The sequence below is a fragment of the Prionailurus viverrinus genome, chromosome A2 (assembly GCF_022837055.1).
Source record: "Prionailurus viverrinus isolate Anna chromosome A2, UM_Priviv_1.0, whole genome shotgun sequence".
Lineage (NCBI taxonomy): Eukaryota > Metazoa > Chordata > Mammalia > Carnivora > Felidae > Prionailurus > Prionailurus viverrinus.
In genome coordinates, this window is record NC_062562.1 from 75,721,733 (window position 1) to 75,745,978 (window position 24,246).

Here is a 24,246-nt window from a genome sequence, read left to right on the forward strand (position 1 = left end):
CGCCTGGGTGGCTCAGTCGGTTGAGTATCCGACTTCGGCTCAGGTCATGATCTCACAGTCCGTGAGTTTGAGCCCCGTGTCGGGCTCTGTGCTGACAGCTCAGAGCCTGGAGCCTGTTTCGGATTCTGTGTCTCCCTCTCTCTCTGACTCTCCCCCGTTCATGTTCTCTCTGTCTGTCTCAAAAATAAACGTTAAAAAAAAAGAAAAAAAAAGAAAAAGCACCCAACCCACCTCCAGCACGTTACGAGAAATGCTTCTTTTGGGGGAAAAATCCAGTGATGGATAGTTAGAGCACTAAGCCCAGTGCTCCTTTTTTTTTTTTTTTTTTTTTTTAATGTTTGTTTATTTTTGAGAGAGAGTGAGTGGGGGAGGGACAGTGAGTGGTGGAGACACAGAATCTGAAGCAGGCTTCAGGCTCTGAGCTGTCAACACAGAGCCCGATGCAAGACTCGAACTCATAAACCTCAAGGTCATGACCTGAGCCAAAGTCAGATGCTTAACCGACTGAGCCACCCAGGCGCCCCTAAGCTCAGCACTCTGGACGTAGCTGGTTAAACCTATAAATGGCCAGTCACCTCCTCTGTAGCAAAAGCAAAAACCCTTTTCTAGCCCATTTGCCGGAAGATGGCACTCCAAGCCACATGGTTCTGGTCCTTCCAAAGGGTCTTGCCTTTGCAAACCATCAGGCTCCATTTGATAGAAATCTGAGTTTTGGAATTTTATTTTCCAGAAATCCAATTCTGACAGCATTCATGACCCCATCAGCCCTAGTGAAAGCTCATGACAACAATTTTTAAGGGCCTTATTCTGAATAAATGGTTATTCCCCTTCCTAGGGCACAGGCTTGCTTTACAACTGTGGCTTTAGGACTTTGACTCAATCTAGTATATATTTAAATGCACACTACTCAGTGTGTATTAAAACGGTATAATTTGGACACTCAGCGACCTATTCCAAGAGGCCAATTTTGTTCTGTGACTATGTATATTGCGCATGTGTACTTTCAGACTGTGAATACTGCCTCCTCTCTATGGGTTCAGGGTAAGCACAGCAGAACAGCAATCAGCAGGGCCAGAGATCGGCTCATGCCCTCAGCGAGGGCCTAGCAGGAAGCAGAATTTAGCTCAGATGGTTCAAGAGGCTTTAGTGAATGGACTGTTCGCAGAAGTGTAGGTGGTGGTAAGGGAATCGCCAGAGACTGGTAACAAGAGCGAGAAGTTGTAACTTGCTAGTTACTACACCACTTGTTTAAAGGGGCAAGGGGAGAAAATGGGCAGCCAGACCCAGTGAGAGCTGGAGTGAAGGGATATCAGCCCCGCCAGAAACACAAAGCTGATACAGACAGAGCAGGGCCTCATCTTTCTTTCCTCACCTGCTGGTACCTTCCATTGGCCGCAAAAGTTAGAGGCCGGAAGCTCGGGTGATTCAGCCCATTGGGCCAGTTAGTACTACCGGGAGCAGGGAACTGTAGAGAATGGATTTGAGGCCGTGGATGCCTAGGTCTCTGGAGGGTCTCGATGTGAATGTGTTACACAGATGGTTTTGTTTCATCAGTGGTCACCGAAATTAGTAGAGCAGCGGAGAAGAAAGAGGCAAGAGAAAGGTTGCAGAGTTGAGGCATGAACCCACGCTCTTCCCCCTTCCCCCCTCCCCACTCTCTGCCCATTATTTGAACCCGGTTTATATTGAATTATTCATACAGGGCGATTCATGACACTGATGTGTGTATCCCTGTAACCTGAGCTACACCCGACAGGGGTTACAATGTAGGGATTCTTTTGGGGTGCAAATGATCTTCAGGACCCTGTGTGAGGCCGTGGGGCAGCCGGCAGTTGGGGAAGAAACACATAAGGAATAAGTGTGACTCATCCAGGGTGATAGAGCTCATACGTGGCTGAACCAGGACATGTAATGATTTGCGTTATGTTTTGAGAGATGGTTCAGTTTTAGTTCTGTAAATTTGGCATTAAAATAGTTACTCTTTAGGAATAAGTACAAGGATTTGCCCACATCGGACAATCAGAACAGATCTGTGGTCATCGGAATGATTTGTGCGGCCCCACTGCAGCAGAAGCCTGCCAGATGCTCCTGATGCCAGCTGGGCTGGGGGGCTCTCTTAGAGGTGCCAGGGATCCCCCCAGTCTAGAACTCTGTGGCCCAGGTTTTCTCCAGGTGCATTGGGTAGAACATCAGTCTGGCGAGATCCTCCCTTGACCAAAAGTTTCTCTGGTCAAAAACATTTTGGATAACACTACATCTTGCACCTCCCTCTTGGAAGTTCAAAATGCACTTGACATTAAAGCCATCTGAAGTTAATCCGGTTTCCTGGATCGTTTTGAGAGTGAGTTAATATTGAAATTTGCATTGAAGTTTATCATCTTTCCAACGAGTTACATAAGCCTTTCATTGGCCCTTAACGCCCACCCAGGAGAGGCTATCAGTGCAGTCCATATTCAGAAAGAAAGCTGCTTTTAGTTGCTTATGCATCTCCCTCACGACCTGATGTCCAGTACAGACATTTCTTTCTACTTCTCTTGTTTCCTAAGTTGGTAGCTTCACATTCCAGAAGCAGCCTTACCGGGGCTGTGCAAGTGTGTGTCTGTCTCCTCTCTCCTCTTCTCTTCCCTCACCATCCCTGTAGCTCTTCCCCCAGAGTCCTGGATTCATTGGGAGGAGGGGGAATTGGAGTTTTTGAGGTCCTGGGCATGCTTTGAAGAGAATTAGGTCCATCACATTCTTTGGAGAGACACATCTACAAAATGAAACTTCCTCTTGCCAGCCGCTTTCCGTAGCATGATTTAAGTATACCGTATGCTGACCAAGTCTGTTATGAAACTCCCAATGAAAGGAGAGGAGGGAGAAGAAAAAGGAAAGGAAAGAAGCAACGAAAGAGAGAGAAAAAGTCCCATTTGCCACAGCTATGTTCAAAGGAGGCAGTGACTATTGTCACTATTTGTAGCTGATCCTCACAAGGCTAGACATGGTGTCTGGTTCACAGCCCGGTGCTGAGTGGGCATTTGGTTCTGACTGCTCGTTAGGTTCCGGAGGGAGAAACAAAGATCAGTTCAGTGTTAACGGTGCTGTGGCCTGCAAACCGCTGAGTTAAAGCCTCATTCTCATTTTATGTAGAAAACCATCATAGGCCATTTGACATAGAAATAGATTTGCTCTTGTTCACGGCTGTGATTGTCTGATGTTAAAATCCCTGCTTGCAGTCCCCAATTGCTGGAAACTGGTTCTGAAATCCCAAACCAGATGCAGCTCATCTGGTTTCAGCTATTGTTTCTGCATGAAAGGGCAGGTGCATCCATCAAGGGTTTTGAGCAAGCCAGCGATTAGATGTCCTTTTGGGGGATGGCCAGGAAAAACATCATGGATATTCCTGTTTCATTTATATGAAGTTGTCGAATGTAACTGAGCCAGAAACTCAAGTTTAATTCACGTATTGTTGACAGAAATGTGACTAATCTGGATGATTGTGCTTCCTATGGAGCGGTTAGCAAAATCATCTTATTATAAAAATTTAGTTGCGACAACTTCACAAAAGCGCAAATTAAACAGAAACAACGGAAAGCGGAAACAACCAGAACATTTAACCTTTTGGAAAATTTTCAGTCATGTCCTTTAAGAGAATGGGGGATCTCTCTCTCTCTTTCTCAAAAATAAATAAACATTAAAAAAAAAAAGAGAGAGAGAGAGAATGGGGGAAAAGCTAAACAGATATCATGCGTTCATTTCAATAACCGGCAGTCAGGATTGTATCTTGTGACCACGATGGCTTCAGCCTGATGATCTTGATTTCTTTTTCTGCATCTATGACAAGTGCCCAGATTGGTTCTGTCATTTACTTGTAGGATTTGACACTGGGTTTGTAATTTTTAGAGCAGGCCTCCCTGAATGTGCAGAGGGATTGCCTGGGTGGGTTGTTAAATTGCAGATTCCAATTCAGTGGGTCTGGGATAGGCCCAGGACTCTGCAATTGCCAGCAGACTTCCAGGTGAGGTTGGTGTTGCTGGTGTGAAGAGAAAACTTCTCTTTGAGAAAACGTAAGGAAGACGAAAGGACTCCATCAAATAAGGAATCCGTTAATACTGCTTAATACGTTCATCAAGATGACTAATTCTTGGAAGCGATGCAGTAAGATTTGAAAGTGTTCAGAGGTTCCTTCTTTCAGGTAACCTGCATATCATATTGACCACACTTACAGTATTCTTTCCATTTTCTGACTAATCAAATACCAGGTGTTACATTTTACGGCTTTAACAGGTACATAGGATCAGAAGGAAAAGAACCAACATTTAGAAAGCAAACTCATATCAATCTTGTAAAACAGAAGGCAGAGAAATCCTTCTATGGTATTGCATATAACAATAACAAAGTATGGAACCAGTGAATCCAGTCACTCCTAAGGAATTACCTCAGGAGTGTAGTCTGTAGAGAGTGGTTTTATCCTAGAAACACGGCCAGCTATGTTTCCATAGACCCAGTCTCACCCTTTTTTTTCTATGTTAGTTTCTATCTTGTAGCTTCTGTGCTTTACACTGGGGACCCTCCATGGGATTTGATTTCTTGATGGATGTGGAATAAAGCTTACAGGAAGCTTGCAGGCATTGTTTTTGGTTACCGTGGTCAAGATTTACTAGGTGCTTTTGAAGGAAACTGCCATTTTGAAGGAAACTGCCATTAACGTAGGACAGAAGTCAGTTAACCAGTTTTAGTTTTCTATTCTGAAAGTTTGACTCATTGTCTCTAAAGAGCTTTGGAGTGAGATGTAGCATTGATTTTTTGTTTTTTGTTTTTAATTTTTCTTTTCTCAAAATTGTTCGGGCTATTCTGTGTCTGGCTATTGTTTGTCTATTGTGTGCCTTTCCAGATCAGTTTGAGAATTCGTTTTGTTAGTTTCCTCAAAAAAAAAAAAGGCCTGCTAGAATTTGGTTGTGATTATGTTGAATTCTCAGTGGAGGAAGAATTGACATCTTAATAGCATTGATGAGACAATGTTGTGACAACTCCTAGATATAAAGTCCTACAACCCTTTAAAAAGGAAAACCAACTTCCGCCTTTTGAGATGCCTTCAACTGAAGGCTGAAAACGTCCTACTAAACACTTTTTAATGATAATTATCCTTTGGCAACTATAGGGCTTATGTTCCTGAAAAGTGTTGTCGTTGGCAAAACCCCATTGTTGTGGGCTTAGTATACTTAGACTTGCTTATTGTGCACATTGTTTCTGGTACTGGTTTGTTTTTAGATCATTCCTACAGAGTGACACACAGCACTACTTTTTTTAGAAGACCGTTAGGTTGCTTTAATTCATTATTTCTCCCAGTTGAGAGGTTACAAGGTAGTGGGAGATTTTAAGCTAGAAATTTTGAGACCCAATTCTATTCCAGGATGCCCTGTGGGGAGGATGAAGAGAAACTGGTAAGGGATGAGGGAATGGAAGAGGGCCCTGGGGCCAGCCACAGTGGAGAATGCTGGTGACCTTTTACTTCCTGGCCTGATGAGGAAGAGGAGAGAGGGAGCCTCTTTGAAGGCTCAGAGAGGGGAGATGGAATTGTTGGACAGACCACCAAGAGAGAGGGTTGAGACTACTGCAAAATGGGTGGTAGAGAGAGAGAGAGACAGAGAGTCAGGGAACTGGTGCCCCCTCCCATCCTTCCATCTCCTGCCAGCGCTTCCCATTGGTTGACACCAGACAGAAGCCAGAGGGCCAGGGCAGGATGGAGCCCCTGGGGATCCAGTTCCCGGAGCGCTGGGCAAGGTGACAAGGGCAGAGTGTGGATCTGGAGGGGTACATGCAGAGTATGGGTCAGGGAAGTGTCTGAAAGTACAGTAGTCCCCCCTTAACCCCAGGGCATGCCTAAAACCGCGGATGATACCAAGAAGCCCTGTATAGACTCTGTTTTCCTTTATGCATACATACGTTTGATAGAGTTTGACTTATAAATTAGTTACAGTAAGAGAGCAACAACACTAACATGATAAAATAGATTCTAATAATACACTGCAATAAAAGTTATATGAATGTGGTCTTTCTTTTGCAAAATATTACGGAGTACTCACCCTTCTAATTGTGATGGTGTGGATGATGAAATGCCTACGGGATGAGATGAAGGAAGAGGAATGACATAGGCGTGGTGACGTAGCGTATGAGTGACCTTCTGACAATATGTCAGAAGAAGATCATCTGCTTCTAGCCTACGGTTGGCCACAGGTAATAGAAACTGCAGAAAGTGAAACTGTGGGTACAGGGGTGCGGGGACTACTGTATTTACAGATGGTGTGAACAGCTAGTGAAAAGCTACTGCAGAAGCCTCTTTTCACGAGTGCAAGTATTGTGTGACTGTCACTCAGGGTCTCCAGAAGACTATTGTGTTCTTCCCACCCATTCTATCATGTAATAATTCTCACTCCATCCGACTGTGTTTCTAAAAACATCCCCCTAAAGTATTCCTAAATGTCAGGTAAGGGTCTGGTGATATAACCCAAAGCAGCCTACTGTGTTAGCACAGTGCTGATTTGCTTTTAAAAGCTCATACAGTTTGCACACCATGTTATAAAATATCCATGTTAACCATAGGAACAGGGTGATTCCAGCTCAAGAAACTCCAAATTAAATCTGAAGAGCAGGCATTCTATAAAACTGTGCTTTCTCTTCCTTAGTAAATTTCCTTCATGCTTATCAGACTTTAAAAATGGCTACAGAAAACTGAAAATCATTGCATAAAATCAAACTATAGAAACGTGTACAAAAATTATTAGGACTGCATGATTTACTTTTTTCTTTGCTTATTATCTCTTTGCTTGTGGTGATTGCATGTTCTGTATTGAGAAGTATTTTCAACTCTGAGTGGCTGGGAGCAAGAGGCCATGCTCTGATACAGGCAGCCCATAGGCAGCTACAAGGAACAGCCTCTTTCTCATTCAAGTATCCCCAGTACCTTATGTTGCCCCGCTGTTCCAGTCCTCTTTGAAGAAAGGTTATGCGGGCACTGAGAATTCCTTCTTGAGCACAAATCCTTAGAAAACAAGGAACAAACTGAACTGAAAACACTGTGTCTACCTCTATGTCAGGACTCATTTCCAGAGAAAGTACCATTTGGTTTTCAGTCTATTAGCGATTGCCTTTTTTTTTAAACTTCCATTCAAACCTGCAATTTGTACAAAATTTGGGTTTTTAAAATCATATTATTCTTACTTTTGGATCAATAAACATTAAAGTTAGAAACCACTGTGAAATTGCCTTTTGGCCACACATCCTGTTGGATGCATCTAAAATCCTTGGTGATGGTGAGCCTGGCATTTGGGGTATACTGCACAGCTTGGGGACCATTTAAAAACCTGTGGTATTTTGGTGGTACTGCTGTCTGAGATTATGCATACCATGCTTCGAGATGTTTCCTAAATACCCTGTAGCCTTTCTCTTTCTTTATTCGCAATGTGTTTGCAAGCCAGGGAGAGGCAAGTTACCAAAGGGCACCATTTAATGAAAAAGGAGGCAAGTTTGCTTAACATGCCAATTGGCCTTACTCATATCACTCAGTGATCCCAGGCAGGACTGCAATGGGGACCTCATGGTGAGGATTGTGGTCATACTATTCTTTCCAACAGAACGTGCTACACTTTTTTTTATTTTATTAAAATTTTTTTTAATGTTTATGTATTTTTAAGAGAGAGACACACAGAGCACAAGTGGGTGAAAGGCAGAGAGAGGGAGATATAGAATCTGAAATAGGCTCCCAGCTCTGAGCTGTCAAGCACAGAGCCTGACATGGGGCTCAAACTCACGAACTGTGAGATTGTGACCTGAGCTGAAGTTGGACACTTAACAACTGAGCCACCCAGGCGCCCCGAACGTGCTGCACTTTTAAATACTTTTTGGTCTTAAAAATATAAAACCAAAATGGAGAAAAGTGAGCTACTCTTGATAGTAGCCCAAATTCCACCCTCATTCTCCAGGCAAAGATTTTCCTGATTCAGGATTTGCAGTAGCACATCGGATGGTGGCATTTGGTCTTCTGATATGAACGAGAGTCACACAGAAGAATTCTATTTCCTGCTGCTCTAAAACTCTCCTCAGATGCTTCAGTAATATGGAGGAGTTGCTAATGAAGACAGTTTCTAGGAACCTAGACAGCTACTCTAGGCTACTCTTGGTTGCCTTGGCAATGTTGCTGACACATATGTGTTTCTTGGAGTTAGAGAATTGCCCAAGAAGTGTTTACTGAGCTTCAGAAAAATAATGGCTAGCAAACCATGCTGTCAATAAAGATGGTTCCATAGTCTTCACAGTGTGTCATTAACCATAAAAGATCCCTCTGTATCCTAGAAAGCCGAAGATGTGACATTGGCAATACACTTTCCTCAGATTCTCATCTGTTAGATGAGCAAGTTAGATTGCATGAAATCCATGCTCCCTGTCTGCTGTTTTACACTGTGGTTTAGGGTGAAGATGTTAAATCAAAGAAGAAAAAGAATTAACCCTTACTAAAAAGCACCTTTTGGAGCCAGGCATCAATTAGGCTCTTTTGCTTGTGTTCTCATTTAATCTCCCCAGAATTGGCATGCTCCCTGTTCTAAAGATGGGGAAACTATGGCTTAATGAAGTTAAAAGGTTTGCAGAGGTCATCCAGGTCTCATTGGTGATCAAGTGGGGTCCTGTTTCATTTGACTTTTGTCCTTATTGTTTTTCTGCTGTGCCTGTGCTGTTTCTTGTAATTCAGAGCAGTGGTTCTTCATCTGATGGAAGCCATGAGCCCTCTGAATAAAAGACACATTCATATTGTATTAGGCATGTAATTTCAGGTCATCATGGACACCTTGGAATCTATCTGTGGACTGGATAAAGAGCCCCCTTGCCTAGAGGGAGGCCATGGTCATCTGTATTCTCAAGGGAGACCAACAGCCTTTCTACATGTTACTCACTCTTCAGGTCTCCATTGGAGAGACTCTGTGTAGTTGTGATTGTTCCTGTATGTGTATCTTCATCAAAGAAAGGGAAAGTTGCCTCCAGGGAGTAGCGATAGAGTCGTAGGATCTCAAGATAGATGTGTGCCTCAGAAGTCATCCGCAAGCCCCTACCATCAGGTACTTCAAGATTGTTCAGTGTTGTGTGTTAGGAGGTCAATAACTGTAATAGCTAACCTTCTTAAGCGCTTATTTCTGGACATTGAAATAAAAGTTTTACGTGTATGTGGGGCACCTGGGTGGCTCAGTCGGTTGAGCACCCTGACTCTTGATTCTGGCCATGATCTCAGGGTTGTAGGATCCAGCCCTGCATCAGGCTCCATGCCGAGTGTGGAGCCTGCTTGTGATTCTCTCTCCCTAGCTCTCTCTCTCCCTCCCCTCTCCCTCACTTGCACACGCTTTCTCTCTCTCTCTAAAAAAAAATTTTTTTTTTTTTTACATGTATTGCCATTTAATTTTCACACCATACACCAAGTTAGGTACGAGTATTCTCCTTAGTTTACAGATGAGCATACTACTATAGAAAGATGAAGAGCCTTGCCCAGGGCAGATTCCAAAGGGCAGGGTGGGATGCCAGCTTCTATCCCTCTATCCTTCAAACCCAGCACCCTCTTTGTCACTTTGATATGCTGCCTCCTGTCACTTTGTTCCTACCCACAGGGAACATTTTAGCCCTCTTTTCCCTTAGGACTTCTCCCAAACCAGAGAATTCACATGCTAATGGAGCTTACACCTGAGCAAATCAATCAAGAATTCCCGAATTCCTTCCTCTATTAAATTTGATTATTTGCTCTCTAGAGCAGACAGGTAGGAAGACGGAGAACCTTCTTACAAATGACCAAGGGATTTTTCATTCACATGTAATTCCTTACCTGTTTTTGTAGTGAAGATCAGACAAATCCATATGATGCAGAGACCAGAAACTGTTCCCTAAATTGTGCTCCAGTAAATAGTAACCTTATAAGAAGTTAACAAATCCACATGGGAAACACAGGGTTGAATAATGTTACACAGTATTGTTTTATTGCAGGACTTCTTAAAACCTTTAATATGCTTATAACGGAAGATCATGGGTGTGCCTGGATAGCTCAGTCAGTTAAGCATCTGACTCTTGATGTTGGCTCAGTTCGTGATCTCATGGTTGTGGGATCGAGCCCCATTTCGGGCTCTGTGCTGAGCATGGAGCCTGCTTGAGAGTCTCTCTCTCTCTCTCTCTCTCTCTCTCTCTCTCTCTCTCTGTCTCTGTCTCTGTCTCTCTTTCTCCCTGTCACTTTCTCTCTGTCCTTACCCTGCTTGTGCATATTCTCTTTCTCTCTCTCTGTCACTCAGAATAAATAAACATTTTTTAAAAAAGGAAATTGTGTAAGTTTTAGGAATTACATTGGAAGGGTGCAGTTGACTAAGGTCCAATGTATTTTTCATTCATTCAGCATTCTTTATTGCCTATATATGTGGGTTCTGTGAATTCTTCCTGGAACTGGAACATCTTACCTATTCTCTCATTAAATACTGAGTTAAAAAATAATCTTTGCCCATGTTCATTTGTATTTTTTAGGGTGCATTGTGATTTCCTCTTTTTTAACCTTTAAAAATATTCTTTGATACTCTACCGAGAGATATATAGTATTTGGTTATCTTTCAAGTAGACTTGGCCCTGGATTTTTATTTTTTTACTTTTTTATTTTTTTGTGTAGAGATTTCTGAGATTATGTCCCATGGAACACTCTTTGGGAAACACTGTTTTATAAGAACATGGTAAATCAAAAGGGTAGCTGAAAACCAAATCCCAGCTTTATACAGACTTACAATACATAAACTTAGAACATCCCTGCAGAGTAGAAAGGAAGCAGACATTCTTATTCTGACTTTGGTCCTCATCCCCATGGGGTACAAAGCAGAGAAGCAATTATCCCAAAGTCCCACAGAGACAAGGCTCTCAGTCCCATCCATTTCCAACGATTATAGTCCAGAGCCTCAACACACTGCCTTAGTGAGTGTTTTCTGTTTTTCTTTTTCCAGCTATACCCTAATCTGCCCATCTCAACCTTTCAATTCACCTCCTGAAATCCTGGAGAAAGATTGTTGATAAGGTAGAACAAAGCTTCCAAAAATCTTTCCTATGATCTCTAATTAGTTAGCAATACACTTGGGTATGTAGACCGTGTAGCCAGAATGAGAGGGAAGTTGGCAGCATTTGGTGAAAATATGTTTTGTGAAGCCAAGATTACAGGCTCCAAGGAGCTCATGAAGGCGAGTGGTGGCCCTGCAGTGCTGTAGGGTCAGAGCAGGTGTAAGAGAGGACCTGGATCCTTCTTTCCCTGGGAGCTTGTCACTTGTCCTAATGGAATGATCTTGTCTTGACATCTGTGGAATCCGGTAAGGTTGTGTTGTCAGTGTTTCTGTCCCACTTCCTGCTCTGGTGACTCACTCTTTGTGTCCTGATTTTACAAGGAGGTAATGTTCCCCCAGGCCTTTTGCGAGTCAGAGGCAAATTGGATGGTTTCTGTCTAAGTGAGGGTAGAATGGGGAGAACACATTGTGTAGAAACTGTGACCGTCACTCAGTGTTCATGGATAAATATAATAACCTATTTTGGATGGAGATGGTGTCAGATGGCTTTCATTTAATAAAAGTGTGGATCTTATTGGGGTGCCTGGGTAGGTCATTCTGTTAAATGTCTGACTCTTGATTTCATTCGAGGTCATGATCTCACGGTGTGTGAGTTCAAGCCCCACGTTGGACTCTGTGCTGACCGTGCAGAGCCTGCTTGGGATTCTCTCTCTCTCTCCCTCTTTCTCTGCCCATTGCCTGCTCACGTGCACGTGTGTGCTCTAAGTAAACAAACAAACAAACAAACTGAAAAAAAAAAGTATGGATTTTCTCACCACTAGGTGAGACGCTGACTCTGGCATCACACTGTCTGCTTTGAGTCCTGGGTCCATTATATACGAACTCTATCACTGCGGTCAGTTACTCCAATTTTCAGTGTTCTCATTGGCAAAATGGAGATAATCGTTGTAACCTGACTCACAAGGTTGTTGGTAAAATTAAACTCATTTTTAGATCGAATGCGTATAGAACGAGGGTTGATGTATTTTACATTTACATAGATGATAGCAAATAAATCAGGGATTATGGAATTATTCGTGTGGGACATTTTCACAAGAGGAGGGAGAGCAAGAACATGTCCTTTCCTCTCTGTACTCCTTTTTCTCTGTATCCTGCCCATCGGCCCCAACAGCCCCCTCTTGATTTAGGAATTTACAGTCCCAATTGAAATCCCTGGTAGGGTTTTGTGAACTTTTTGTTCTACCTAAGTCAATATCTTTCATGATTTTACTGCGGGTCAGTGTTTTTGCATTGCTGACTCATCATCTGCTGGTACGGTGGGTAGCTGAGGTCACAAAGACTGTCTGAAGAGTGCATAGAAAGGAACCAGGAACAGAACTGCATCCTGGTGAATTGCCTGGGTGCAGAGCTTCCATAACTACTCGCATTTGCAGGGGCTCTTCTACAGGTGGATTGCCAACATTTTAGCAGACAAGTATTCTCTCGAACATCTGGCCAGTGGTAAATGGAGGAATACCTCCCCCTAGCTGAGGGGCATGAGGATTCATTTAAATAGTAGAACGAGGTTAGAGGGTCATTGTATTGTTCTGTGCAATATTGGTATGTCCCTGAAGGGGGCCAAGGAAGGAAGACCCAGTCTCCCTCAGAGTGTCAGGATGATTTGAAGGCTTTAATAAACTTCTTTGTCACAGAATTTTGGTATAAATGTTGTATTCTGGGTCGGGTACTCGAGGTATCAGGTTTCCTGGAAAGGTAGCTCTGAGACAAGGTTGGCCAACCCAGGCACCTAGAAGAGAGCAGGATGTCGAATGCCAGGGTGAATGTCCATTCGTCTTCCCTTGATCAGTATTCCTGAAGCTGGTTTTTTTTCCCCCACCAATAATTATTGTTTTTAAGTTGGAGCACTAAGGTGTCCTCGACTTTAGAGATGGGGAAGGATAGAAGAAAGCAGACTTTGGGAGCCTGGTACCTGACCAGGTTCGTTGATGCATGAGTGAAAACAGCTTTGGCTGGTCCTCCCTGCACCTGCATTCTGAGGTCCCTTCTCACTTACCTCTGTTTCCCTTCCAGGCCCCTGAACTTTCTTTCCTCCATTGGGTTCTAATTCTCACTTGGCTCTGTCACACCTAGGATAAACCTGCTTGTGTCTGAGATTTATACTTTATCTCTACTATGTGTCATTCTCAAATTTTTTAAGTCTGAAGGTCACTCAAATGGACGGAAGGCTGTGAACATTCCCTCTCTCACCTATTTTTGCTTATCTCCTCAAAAGTGTTTCCCAGAATGAGAGGAAGGCTCATGCCAGCCTCTGAGAGACTTTGATGCCATAATGGCTAATGTATTAAAATCTGCCAGAGCAAGGAGTGGATGTTGTAATGACGCAGACATAAATCTATAAAAGACCAGATAGAGAGCAAAGTACAGGACCTTGATAGGAACACTCCAAAGGATGATTCATCTTATTCCTCTCAAGTTAGAGCACATTAAAGCTACTGCTTTAAGTCTTTGAACATACCTAGCAAGAAGTCAAAGATCTAGTACCCTGAAGTTTGGCCAACAGTGCAGTGTCTGCTCATAGGATACCAGCACAAGCAAATACCCTGCATTGTCATGTACCTGATGGCCTCCTTCCAGTCCTTGGAAGTCCTTATGGAACTTGGCACAGGGCCAGAGTGAGCACTTGGTAAATGCTTTCTGAATGTGCACATGGACATGTGAGTATCTGGACAGATGAGTGAATGAATCCTCTGTACATGGGCAGGGGCGAAAGACCCAACTCTCCATGTCTTATCCAGACGAGAAGAGACCATGGTCATCCCATGTAGTTGCCTTCTGGATTCAGTGGATAGTGTATGCGTGATTTTATGTGCTCTTCTTTTTTATAAATACATGGAGTGTGGAGAGAGGGGTGCCTCCTTGTTCAGAGAAGGCTAAATTAGGCGGTTCTCTCCTTGACTGCCTAAATCAGAGAGTTCTGAATTTCTAGAGACATTACTTGGGCACTTCAGGAGCAATTGCTCTAGAGAATTGCTCTTAAAAAGAATTTAAGGGGTGCCTGGGTGGCTCAGTTGGTTAAGCGTCCAACTTTGTTCAGCTCAGGTCATGATCTCATGGTTTGTGAGTTCGAGCCCCACATTGGGCTCTGCGCTAACAGTGCAGAGCCTGCTTGGGATTCTCTCTCTTTCCCTCTCTCTCTGCCCCTCCCCTGCTCTCTCTTTCAAAATAAATAAACCTAAAAAAAATAAAATAAAAAAAAACAATGTGAGATTCATGTCTTTGGAGCAGCCCAGGCAAACCATTACTAACTGCTTTAGGAGACACTGAAATCGGGTTTATTTGTGGAAATACTCCAAGCTACCATATTCCCGCTTTTCCTTCCTGTTTAATTTTTAATTTGCCCATGTCATGGTGTCTTTTTACGATCACATCAGAACTTCTGAACTCAGGCCTGAGAGGAGAGGGTGACACAGCCAGCCATAGAGGGATGCTTCAGAATCTCATCGAAAGGAAAGGCAGTTTGAAAATGCTTATTCAACTTAGGACGTAATTTTGCATTCGAAAAACAGCAGCGACAAAATAACAAAATCCTGTTGTTTCAAAACAGTAAGGTGTCAGTGCAGATGAAATAAGCTGTGAGGTGAAAGACGGAAGTCCTGAAGCAAAACGCATGAGGCACAACATTGTCTACAATTTGCCTGTGCGTGGAAGGTGGCTCGTGTCGTCAGAACCTGAGTGTCAGATCCGTGAATGTATAGTAATCGCCCTGTAACGTGAACGTCAATGGTGCCAAACTGGTCAGGTTAATGGATATTTTCAGTTACTGGGAGAAAAATCACAAGACTCTTCACGTGTGTTTTCCAGCTGAGCCATCGCTTCCGTCCACAGGGCTTGTTGCGTGTTTCTGGTTCTGACCTTTCCTAATCCCGCATCGAAACCATCCCCCTCCCTGGAGCCTTCACCGCAGCCTAGGTCCCTGGTTCTCAGCGGCAGAAACCTGAGGTCATCTGTGCATCTTCTCTGTCCCCACCCTGTCCATCTTGTAAGCCAACAAGTGTAGTGTGGATTGCGCTTTTTTAAAAAAATATATTTATTTATTTTTGAGAGACAGAGAGCACGAGTGGGGAGGGGCAGAGAGAGAGAGAGAGAGAGAGAGAGAGAGAGAGAGAGAGGGACACACACACAGAATCCGAAGCAGGCTCCAGGCTCTGAGCTGTCAGCATAGAGCCCAACGCGGAGCTCAAACCCGTGAACTGCAAGATCATGACCTGACCCAAAGTCGGATGCTTAACTGACTGAGCCACCCAGGCGCCCCGGATTGTGCTTTTTAAGTGTCTCCGCAGTGTGTTTTCTCACTCAGGCTCAGTGGCATTGCCTGGACTGTGTAGTCTCTTAACTGGTCCCACCTTTACAAAGAGTCTTGCTCTCTTCTAATCTGTCCTTACCATTGTCTCCAGGCTGCACAAATCCATGCAGGTGGCTCCCTCCAAGGAAAAGCATCATTGGCTCGCCACGGTCTGCAGGAGAAAATGAAAGTCTTGAGTCTTGCAGACTAATAAACCTCTCTGTCATCTGTCATCCACCTCCCACGCTAGCTTCGTCTACCCTGGTTCCCCTCACGTCGCGCCTCAGCATACCACACTCACGGTCCCTAGAACTGGCTCGCCTTTCTGCAGCCCCCTGCATGGTTGGGCACACAGTCTTCAGTAAGTCTGTCTTCTCTTCAGTTGGAGACAGGAGTGTATGGACTTCCTTCTCTGCCTACTCTTGACTGTGATTTATGTTCTTTTGTAGGGAAAATGTCAAACTTGATACGTTCATTATAGATTCAAGAATTAGGTGATATCTGAAATTAGAATCCGAATTTGAATGAGAAGATACTTATTTCAGGGGCGCCTGGGTGGCTCGGTCGGTTAAGCTTCCACTCTTGGTTTTGGCTCACGTTCCGATCTCATGGTTCATGGGTTCGAGCCCTGCGTTGGGCTCCGCACTGATGGTGTGGAGCCTCCTTGGGATTCTCTCCCTTCCCCTCTCTCTGCCCCTCTCTGGAGATTTCTCTCTCTCAAAATAAATAAACTTAATATATATTATTTTGTCCCCCTGTTTGATGAGTAAATCTCTTCCCTGGCACCTCTATCTATTGGTTAAGCTCAGATTGCTGTTAGGACAGTGAGCTCATTACGTCTACCAAAAAACTATTTAATTTCCAGAAAACCATGAAAAATGTGTTAGTACAAAAAAATTTTTTTTATATATACATAGCTTTTACCTACCAATGCTAGTTCTCGATCTTGGTTTCGGATGGAACAAGTCTGGTCTTTATTGTGATGATCCTTCAGATATTTGAAGACAATTACACTCTCTTCCTTCTGGTCTCCTTTGCTCCCTGTTAATACCCCCAATTATATCACATATTCCTCTTACCTCAGGGTGTCAATTCTCTCTACCTTTCTGGGGACTCTAGCTGGCTCCAGGATGACTGTGAATTTATGTGTTGCCCAGCTTGTCCAGCCGAGAGGAACTTTTGGGCCTGCTCTGTCAGTTGCTCTCATGCCTACTGGTGCAGCCTGAGAGCCCTTTGTCGACACATACAGACTGTCTGCTGAGGTCATCCCTTCTTTCTCCTGAATGGCACCCATCATGTGTTTCTAGCATCCATTCTGTTGCTTGTCGGTTGAAAGTCGAAAACATACATTCAGTCCTTGTATAATTGTATTTCTGACCGAAAGTTTTATCCTTGTTGAGTTTCTTCTTGTTAGAGAAGGTCTTTTTGTGAATCCTGATTCTCCTCATGTGAGATGTCCAATATGTGAGATCTCCTCCCCATGTATTTGTGACCCTAAGTTTATGCTGTTGATGAAATTAAAATAGGATGAGGGGTGCCTGGGTGGCTCTGGTCTGTTAAGTGTCCAACTTTGGCTCAGGTCATCATCTCATGGTTTGTGGGTTCGAGTCCTGAATCGGGCTCTGTTCTGAGAGCTCAGAGCCTGGAGCCTGCTTCAGATTCTGTGTCTCCCTCTCTCTCTGTCCCTCCCCCTCTCACTCTCTGTGTCTGCAGACTAAGAAATAAACATTAAAAACATTTTTTTTAAATTTAAAATAGGATGAGCTGGCTCCTGTGAGAATCAGCTGAAATAAGAGACAGAATTCCCTAACGTAGTGAATGGCTTGGAGAAGGTTCTCAGCAAAGGCCAGATCCTTTCTTGCCCCTGTCCCCATGCCTTTTCTGTCTCCACTCTGTGGCTGCTGCCATCAAGATGTGGGTGTGCTGTGACCCAGAGAGGTCTGGGTCCCTTATTACTTTCAGTAGAAGAGAGAGTGTGGGATTATAGTATCGTCCACTCATAATTCCATCTCTCTTGGCACCTAGGAACAGTTTTTGTGGTTATTTTTTCTATTTTAATTATACTCTACAATTTCTAGAAATACAGATTGCAAGGCACTATGATTTAAAATTTAAATAACACGGGGCACCTGGGTGACTCAGTTGGTTAAGCATCCAACTTTGGCTCAGGTCATGATCTCACGGTTTGTGAGTTCAAGCCCTGCACTGGGCTCAGTGCTGACAGCTCGGAGCCTGGAGCCTACTTCGGATTCTGTGTCTCCCTCTCTCTGTCTGTCCCTCCCCCACTCATGCTGTGTCTCTGTTTCTCTCAAAATAAAAAAAAGAAACAAACATTTTTTAAAAAAGAAAATAAAATTTAAATAACAGACTTTCAGGAGAGGGTCTGTGAAAAATCCCTTTCACAATTGTAGATACGCACCCTCGAAGCTGTGTCTTTCTTAGGGTACAGTGGCCTTCAGGAATCTCAGGTGAGAACGTGAGAATGAGAGTTAGGATATGTAAATCCCGTTTGCTTCCCATAAGAAGGAAGAGGCTCTCTGTGAGTGGGGATAGCGGTGCCAGACCTCAAAAAGGGGATTTTCTGGACAGTCTCCAGTAGGCCACTTAACTATGTGTTCCTGTTTCCTCAACTGTCATGTGTGTAAAATAAGATGTAGCTAGGGGTGTTGTGAGAACGAAAGACATGACATGTAAATCACTTTCTGTGGTTTCAGGCACGTAGCAGAGACTCGATAAACATCAGTCTCTTTTCTCCCGCTGCTGAGACCACAGTGCCTTTGCACTGCACGGATAGTGGGGGGCGGGGGCCGAGGTTGCCTGCTCAGAAGACTGACAGCTTTTCGTGGCTTTTGCGAGCTGCTGACGTTACATGAGGCGTTGCTTCTTTTCAAAGGCTCAACTGCTCTAGGGGAGCCAAACATTTATGAAATAGTAAATTTTAAGAATTAGGGGGAAAGATCACATAGTAAATGCTAGGTACCTTTCCCCTGTTAGTTTTAATGTTTATGTGTGTGGACACAGGTCATTTGGGAGACTTGACTTTAAAATGAAATATAAATTTTTTTAAGTTTATTTATTTTTGAGAGAGAGAGAGAGCGAGTGAGAGAGTGAGCATGAGTTGGGAAGGAGCAGAGAGAGGGAGAGAGAGAATCCCAAGCAGGCTCTGTGCTGTTAGCATGGAGCCTGACGTGGGGCTCGATCTCACAGACCTGAGCTGAAATCAAGCGTCGGACGCTTAAGCGACTGAACCACCCAGGCGCTCCTAAAATGAAAACTTTTTAAAAGGTAGATGGAATAAAGAAGCAAGCAAGCACTTTTTTAAAAAAATCATTTCTTTTTTTAAAAATTATTTATTCATTAAAATAATTTTTTTTAAGTTTATTTATTTAGAGGGAGAGAGTGCGTGTGTCCACATGGGGCAGAGGGAGAGAGAGACAGAATCTCAAGGAGGCACCATGCTCCACGCGGAGCCCAGTGTGGCACTCAGGCTCACAAACCGTGAAATCATGACCGGAGTCAAAACCAAGAGCCAGACCCTTAACTGAGCCCCCCAGGCACCCTGCAACTTCTTCTTTCTTAAGTTATTTTGCTTTAGATGCAGATCTGGGGGTGGATGGGAAGAGGTCTTGTAACAAGGCCCAGAATCCCTATGTCGTTGAAGTTCCTTCTTCTGCACGTGGGACCTGTGCGATTTTGCTTTGCTCTAACAGCAGTCGTCATAAAAATAATAGTGACACTATCTTGCATTTACACAACACTTCTAAGTTGATCCCGTTCTTACAGTTTTTCAAAAGTTAAAGATAACATTGTCATGTAAATAATTTTCAACTCATTAAGGCAGTGTTCATGGGGGTTTCTTATGTTTTTGTTTTTTGGGGTTTTTTTCTTTTTCTTTTCTTTTTTTTTTTTATTCTCGAATGACTTGGTGTTTTAGATACTACACGTGGGACTACTGAATAGGGAACCCAGGTGTGGTTCTCAGGTTCCTTCTGCTCTGTGCCCAGGTAACTAACTCTCTGCTGTGTCTGTGAGAGCACCTTCTCCTGTTACCCAATCCTGGGCTCCAGGAAGACGGAACCACTCCTGCCCAGTCCCACAATATGTAATGATTTTTCCAGTGATCTCTGCAGAGGCTCCTTCCTTGGTGGGAATGCAGTCTGCCACATTCCTGTCTGCTGGCATTTCCAGCACAGTTTGAGTCAGCTCGGCAGAGCATTCCCTGGTAACCTCGGCTCCTCCTAAGGGATATTGCTCACAATACCGTTAACCCTTCATGTTGCCTGTGACCCATGGTCTCTGATATGTTACTTGTGAACCTGCCTTGTTTACATCACTGGACTCTGTGTTTCTCAAGATTAAGTACTGGGGCCTGGTTTCATTCATCTTTACATTTCTGGATCCTAGTGCTTAGCAGGGGGCTTTGCATATTCCAGGACATCACTGAGCATTTTATGAGTTGAAGGGCATATTCAAAGGCGGTGGGGGAGAATTTGCCTTGTTCCTGGCTCCAGTAATTCTAATACCATCCCTCAAAAGTAGGCTAAGTGTCTAGTAGAATAACTTTGATTCACTGTTTCATAAACATCTGCGTACCTGTTACGTATCAAGCATCGTGCCAGATTGGACAAGACAAGGCACAGCCTTTCAGTAATGTACAGCTTACTGGAGGAAACATGTATAAATCGATACATGCAATGTAGCATTTGCTCAGCCTGTGAGCAGCGGAACTGTGGTTAAAATCCCAGTCTGATCACCCAGAACCCAGCGAGCCAAGATGCTTCCAGAACAGAAACACTAGCTATGTTGAGTGACATCTCAAGAGAGCAAAACAAGAGCCTTGCCCTGCCTATTATTCGAAGACACTGTTAAATCAAACCGTTTTTGTTTCCTTTGCAAACTAGGTCCTTCAGAAGCTTGGGAAAGCTGATGAGACAAAAGATGAGCAGTTTGAAGAATATGTCCAGAACTTCAAGCGGCAAGAGGTGAGTACAGTTTTCTAGTTTTCGGAGGGAGAAATGGGTTGACTGTGTCTGTGAACTTCTTTCTTTGGGGTTGGCGTGCCATCCTGGGGGGTGGCACTGCTGATTCTGTAGGCTCTCTTGTGATGGGCGAACGAAGAGGCAGGAGGCACTACAGGAAGAAGCTTTGTGCTTCAGTCGTAATCTCAGGAGATGAAGACGTTGCTGGTCTGGAGCTCTTTGATACAGATTATCGATCTAAAGGAAAGATGCTGTTTGTGGTGATTTAGAGTATTGGTATAGTATTAGAGAAACAGTAGTTCAGATATCTCCCGCACAATTATTTCAATTGTTGCATGCTTCAAGATCATGCATTCTCAAGAGGGATTATATCTACCCCAAGAGGGTGGAAAATGGTTCTTTGTGGGTGAAAAAAACGGCATATATCACGTAAATAGATACATAGTGTATCTGTGGTATTGAAATTTCATGGGGGTGTGTGATGAGGAAAAATAGGTCTAAAATAGCTCCTTAAGGGAGATGATAATGAGGAAAAAGGTTGAGAGACATGATTAGATTTCTGCTATTCCTTCTTTTTTTTTTAAGTTTATTTATTTATTTTGAGAGACAGAGAGAGAGCAGGGGAGGGGCAGAGAGGGAGAGAGAGAGAATCCCAAGCAGGCTCCATGCTTTCAGCGCAGAGCCTGATACAGGGCTCAAACTCACGAACGGTGAGATCACCACCTGAGCGGAAACCAAGAGTTGGATGCTTAACCAACTGAGCCACTCAGGCTCCACTGTGGTGTTTGTTCTTTTAATGGGCTGCATAAAGACACATGCATAAAGAAACGAACTCTTTCAGAAAATTATCTGTGTGTATCTCTAAGGCTTGGATAAGAATGGACAGAATATCCATTGGATATCTGGACAGAATATCACTCTTTAGAGAGCATGCATGAGGGTCAAGGTGGGGGAAGGTACACGTGGGGCCATCTGCAGTTAGAAGCCTCCCATCTGGAGATCATACTAGCCATGGGGTGGGAGGAAGGCTGCACCACCAGATTCTGGAAAATGGGGTTTGGACATGGGGATGATGTGAGGACACAGCTTTATTTTCCTGCTGTCACTGGAGCTACCAGTGTCCCCAGGATGTTGTGGCCTTGGGATGACGACAGTCAGTAATGTCAGATCATCACAGGTTTCTTTTTTATTTTTTAATGTTTATTTTTCAGAGAGAGAGAGAGAGAGAGAGAGAGTGAGAGCACAAATGGGGGAGGGGCAGAGAGAGAGGGGAACAGAGGATGAGAAATGGGCTCCTTGCTGACAGCAGAGAGCCCAATGCAGGGCTTGAACTCATGAACCCTGAGATCATGACCTGAGCTAAAGTCGGACAGTTAATCGACTGAGCCACCCAGGCGCCCCGATCATCACAGGTTTCATTTTGTCCCCTTTGTTCCTGTTTGCAGATCTCAAATTGCGGAGATTTCTTTCTTCCATGTGTGTACCCGAGCACCCATTGTTTGTCTCACTGCATCCATGCTATTTTTGTCCCTCACCAACACAGGTGGTAAAAATCCAGCAGGTATGGAGCCAGGTAGACCAGTCTTCATCAGAACGCATTCCTGAAGGCCTCCAATGTCATCCCAAGACTAAGCATTGACATGTGCAGAGAGATAGATACTCCGTTTACTGTGATAGCCATGTTGTTCTGTCTGAAAGTGACGATGGAGAGAAGGGAGTTGGAGAAGAAAGCCATGGGAGACAAATAGAGCATATCCACAGAGAGCTTTGCATTCATGAAGGTAGAAGAGACAATTCTAATAGCAATGTTGGATCTAGGCCCATAGACTATGTTGGCCTCCAGTCTCCTCCAGGAGAACAGATTCTCCACATCTCCTTTTGTTCTTATGCTGTTAGTTCTTGTACGTTTCTCCCTTGCACTTGGATCACACTCAGACACAGCACCATCTGGATTGCAGTGACTTCCCACAGAAAAGATGATCAGTCACTGCCCTGTTGCTTTAAGGGATTGGAGTTAGAAAGAAGTGATTCAGGTTTATAGATGTACCTGTCTGAGGATTTACACTCTACCCTTTGAAACTTCGTCTTCCTTTCGGGGGGTCCCCGTGGAGCTGATTAGGTCTCTGCTCTTGGATTTTTTCCTGGATCACTCTTATGGTGTCTTGATGCAGTTAGCGTCCCAGAAGGCTAACCTTGGGAAGCATCAAGTTCAGGAATGCATTCATGACTAGGAAGCAGTTTGCATTTTCCAATTACAGTGAATTCTTATTGGCTCTTTTTTGGACTTTGTTGAGCGGGCCAGGTGAGAATTATTTTCTGTCTAAAGCACTAAAGGAAAGTACAGTTGGTCACATCATCAGCTCCATCGGTTACGTGCCACTAGCATCAGCAGCGTGAGGTGACCGTGCAATGCTGCTGTGTCTTCCACTCCCATCACAAGATATACATTTTCTTAAACGGGTACTTTCTTTTAAAAAAATGTTTAGTGGGGCAGCTGGGTGGCTCGGTCGGGTTAAGCATCTGACTTCAGCTCAGGTCACGATCTCATGGTCCGTGAGTTTGAGCCCCATGTCGGGTTCTGTGCTGACCGCTCGGAGCCTGGAGCCTGCTTCAGATTCTGTGTCTCCCTCTCTCTCTCTGCCCCTCTCCCGCTCTGTCTCTCTCTCTGTGTCTCAAAAGTAAACATTAAAAAGAAATACTTATTTAGTTTTGAGAGACGGCGGTGGCAGAGGATCTGAAGCGGGCTCTGTGCTGACAGCAGAGATTTTTAAATGTTATAGACAAAATCATATGCTATCAATTCTTGAAGACCTTGGTCCTTTGTAGAATATTAGCAGATTTCAAGATCTGGGTAAAACTTCAAAATCTGGGGAAGTTTGAACAGGCAATTCTACCTTATAAGAGTGAAACGATTATGTTGGAAATACAGAAATGGTATTACTCAAAGAGTATCTTAACCCCCTCTGTCTCCCTTTGAAAACAGTTTTGCATCAAAAACATCTTACATTTGCACATACTCATTTTGATGGCTTTTTTTTGTTTTCATCAGAAAAAATAAGTTTATAGTCATTTTAGTGCAATAAGGAGGGAATGTACCTTAACCCTGTCCGCATACTAGAAGGAGAGAAGAATATGCTGAGAAAGGTGTTTCTACATATACTTGTGTAGAAACTTTAACCTAGAAAGATGGCTCTACTAAGATTGTGGCATCTCTATGAGGCCTAGTACTTTTAATGTTAACATAATGGAAAATCATTACTTTAATGGCAGAAGGCATCATCCAAAGGCGACAGACTCTGAGGATATTATCTGACCAGGAAATCAAGATTTCATGTTTTTTTCTGTGATAATGTTTTTCAAATCCGAAAAGATACTACTTAGGGTATAAAATGAACTATATTTTTATTTGTGCACTATAATATGGTAACTTCATCATGCTTAATTAGTACTTAATCCAGAGTAGATTATTCTAGAATATTCTAGAAAGTATTCAAACATTTTTGGGCTCTGATGATCTTACTTTTAAATTCCCTGTAGTAAAATTCTGAAAGTCCTCATAGTGATTGATGTATGCCCTGATCCTTCATGTTGGAAACAAAGGTGGCATCAGGGTCTGTGTTTGAACTCAAGCTTGAAGCTTAGCCTTTATCTTATTCCAACCCCAGGTTTTTCTTTTTGATCACAAACCTCTTTTCCTAAAAGGTGGTTTTTGTTAGACTGAGAGCATGGGTGAAGGGTGTATATACAACTGTCTCAGTTGTCCATTGGGTTTCCCCATTGCTGTGCTTTCCATGGTCCAGATTTCCGAAACTACTCAACTGGGACCAAGAGGAAAGGGAGAGAAGGGGGAGAGCAAAAGGGAACAGAGTGAACTCTGCAGAGAGCT

At 43.6% G+C, this 24,246-nt stretch overlaps 1 protein-coding gene across 2 annotated transcripts in view; it reads left to right on the forward strand.

Annotated features, from left to right (window-relative positions):
* Positions 1-24,246, forward strand: part of AMPH (amphiphysin) — a 250,025-nt gene that overhangs the window by 87,113 nt on the left and 138,666 nt on the right. For both annotated transcript variants that reach the window (XM_047851074.1, XM_047851075.1), the window contains exon 2: positions 20,283-20,363. In XM_047851074.1, the coding sequence (XP_047707030.1) occupies positions 20,283-20,363 (81 nt within the window). The remainder of the gene's footprint in view (positions 1-20,282; positions 20,364-24,246) is intronic.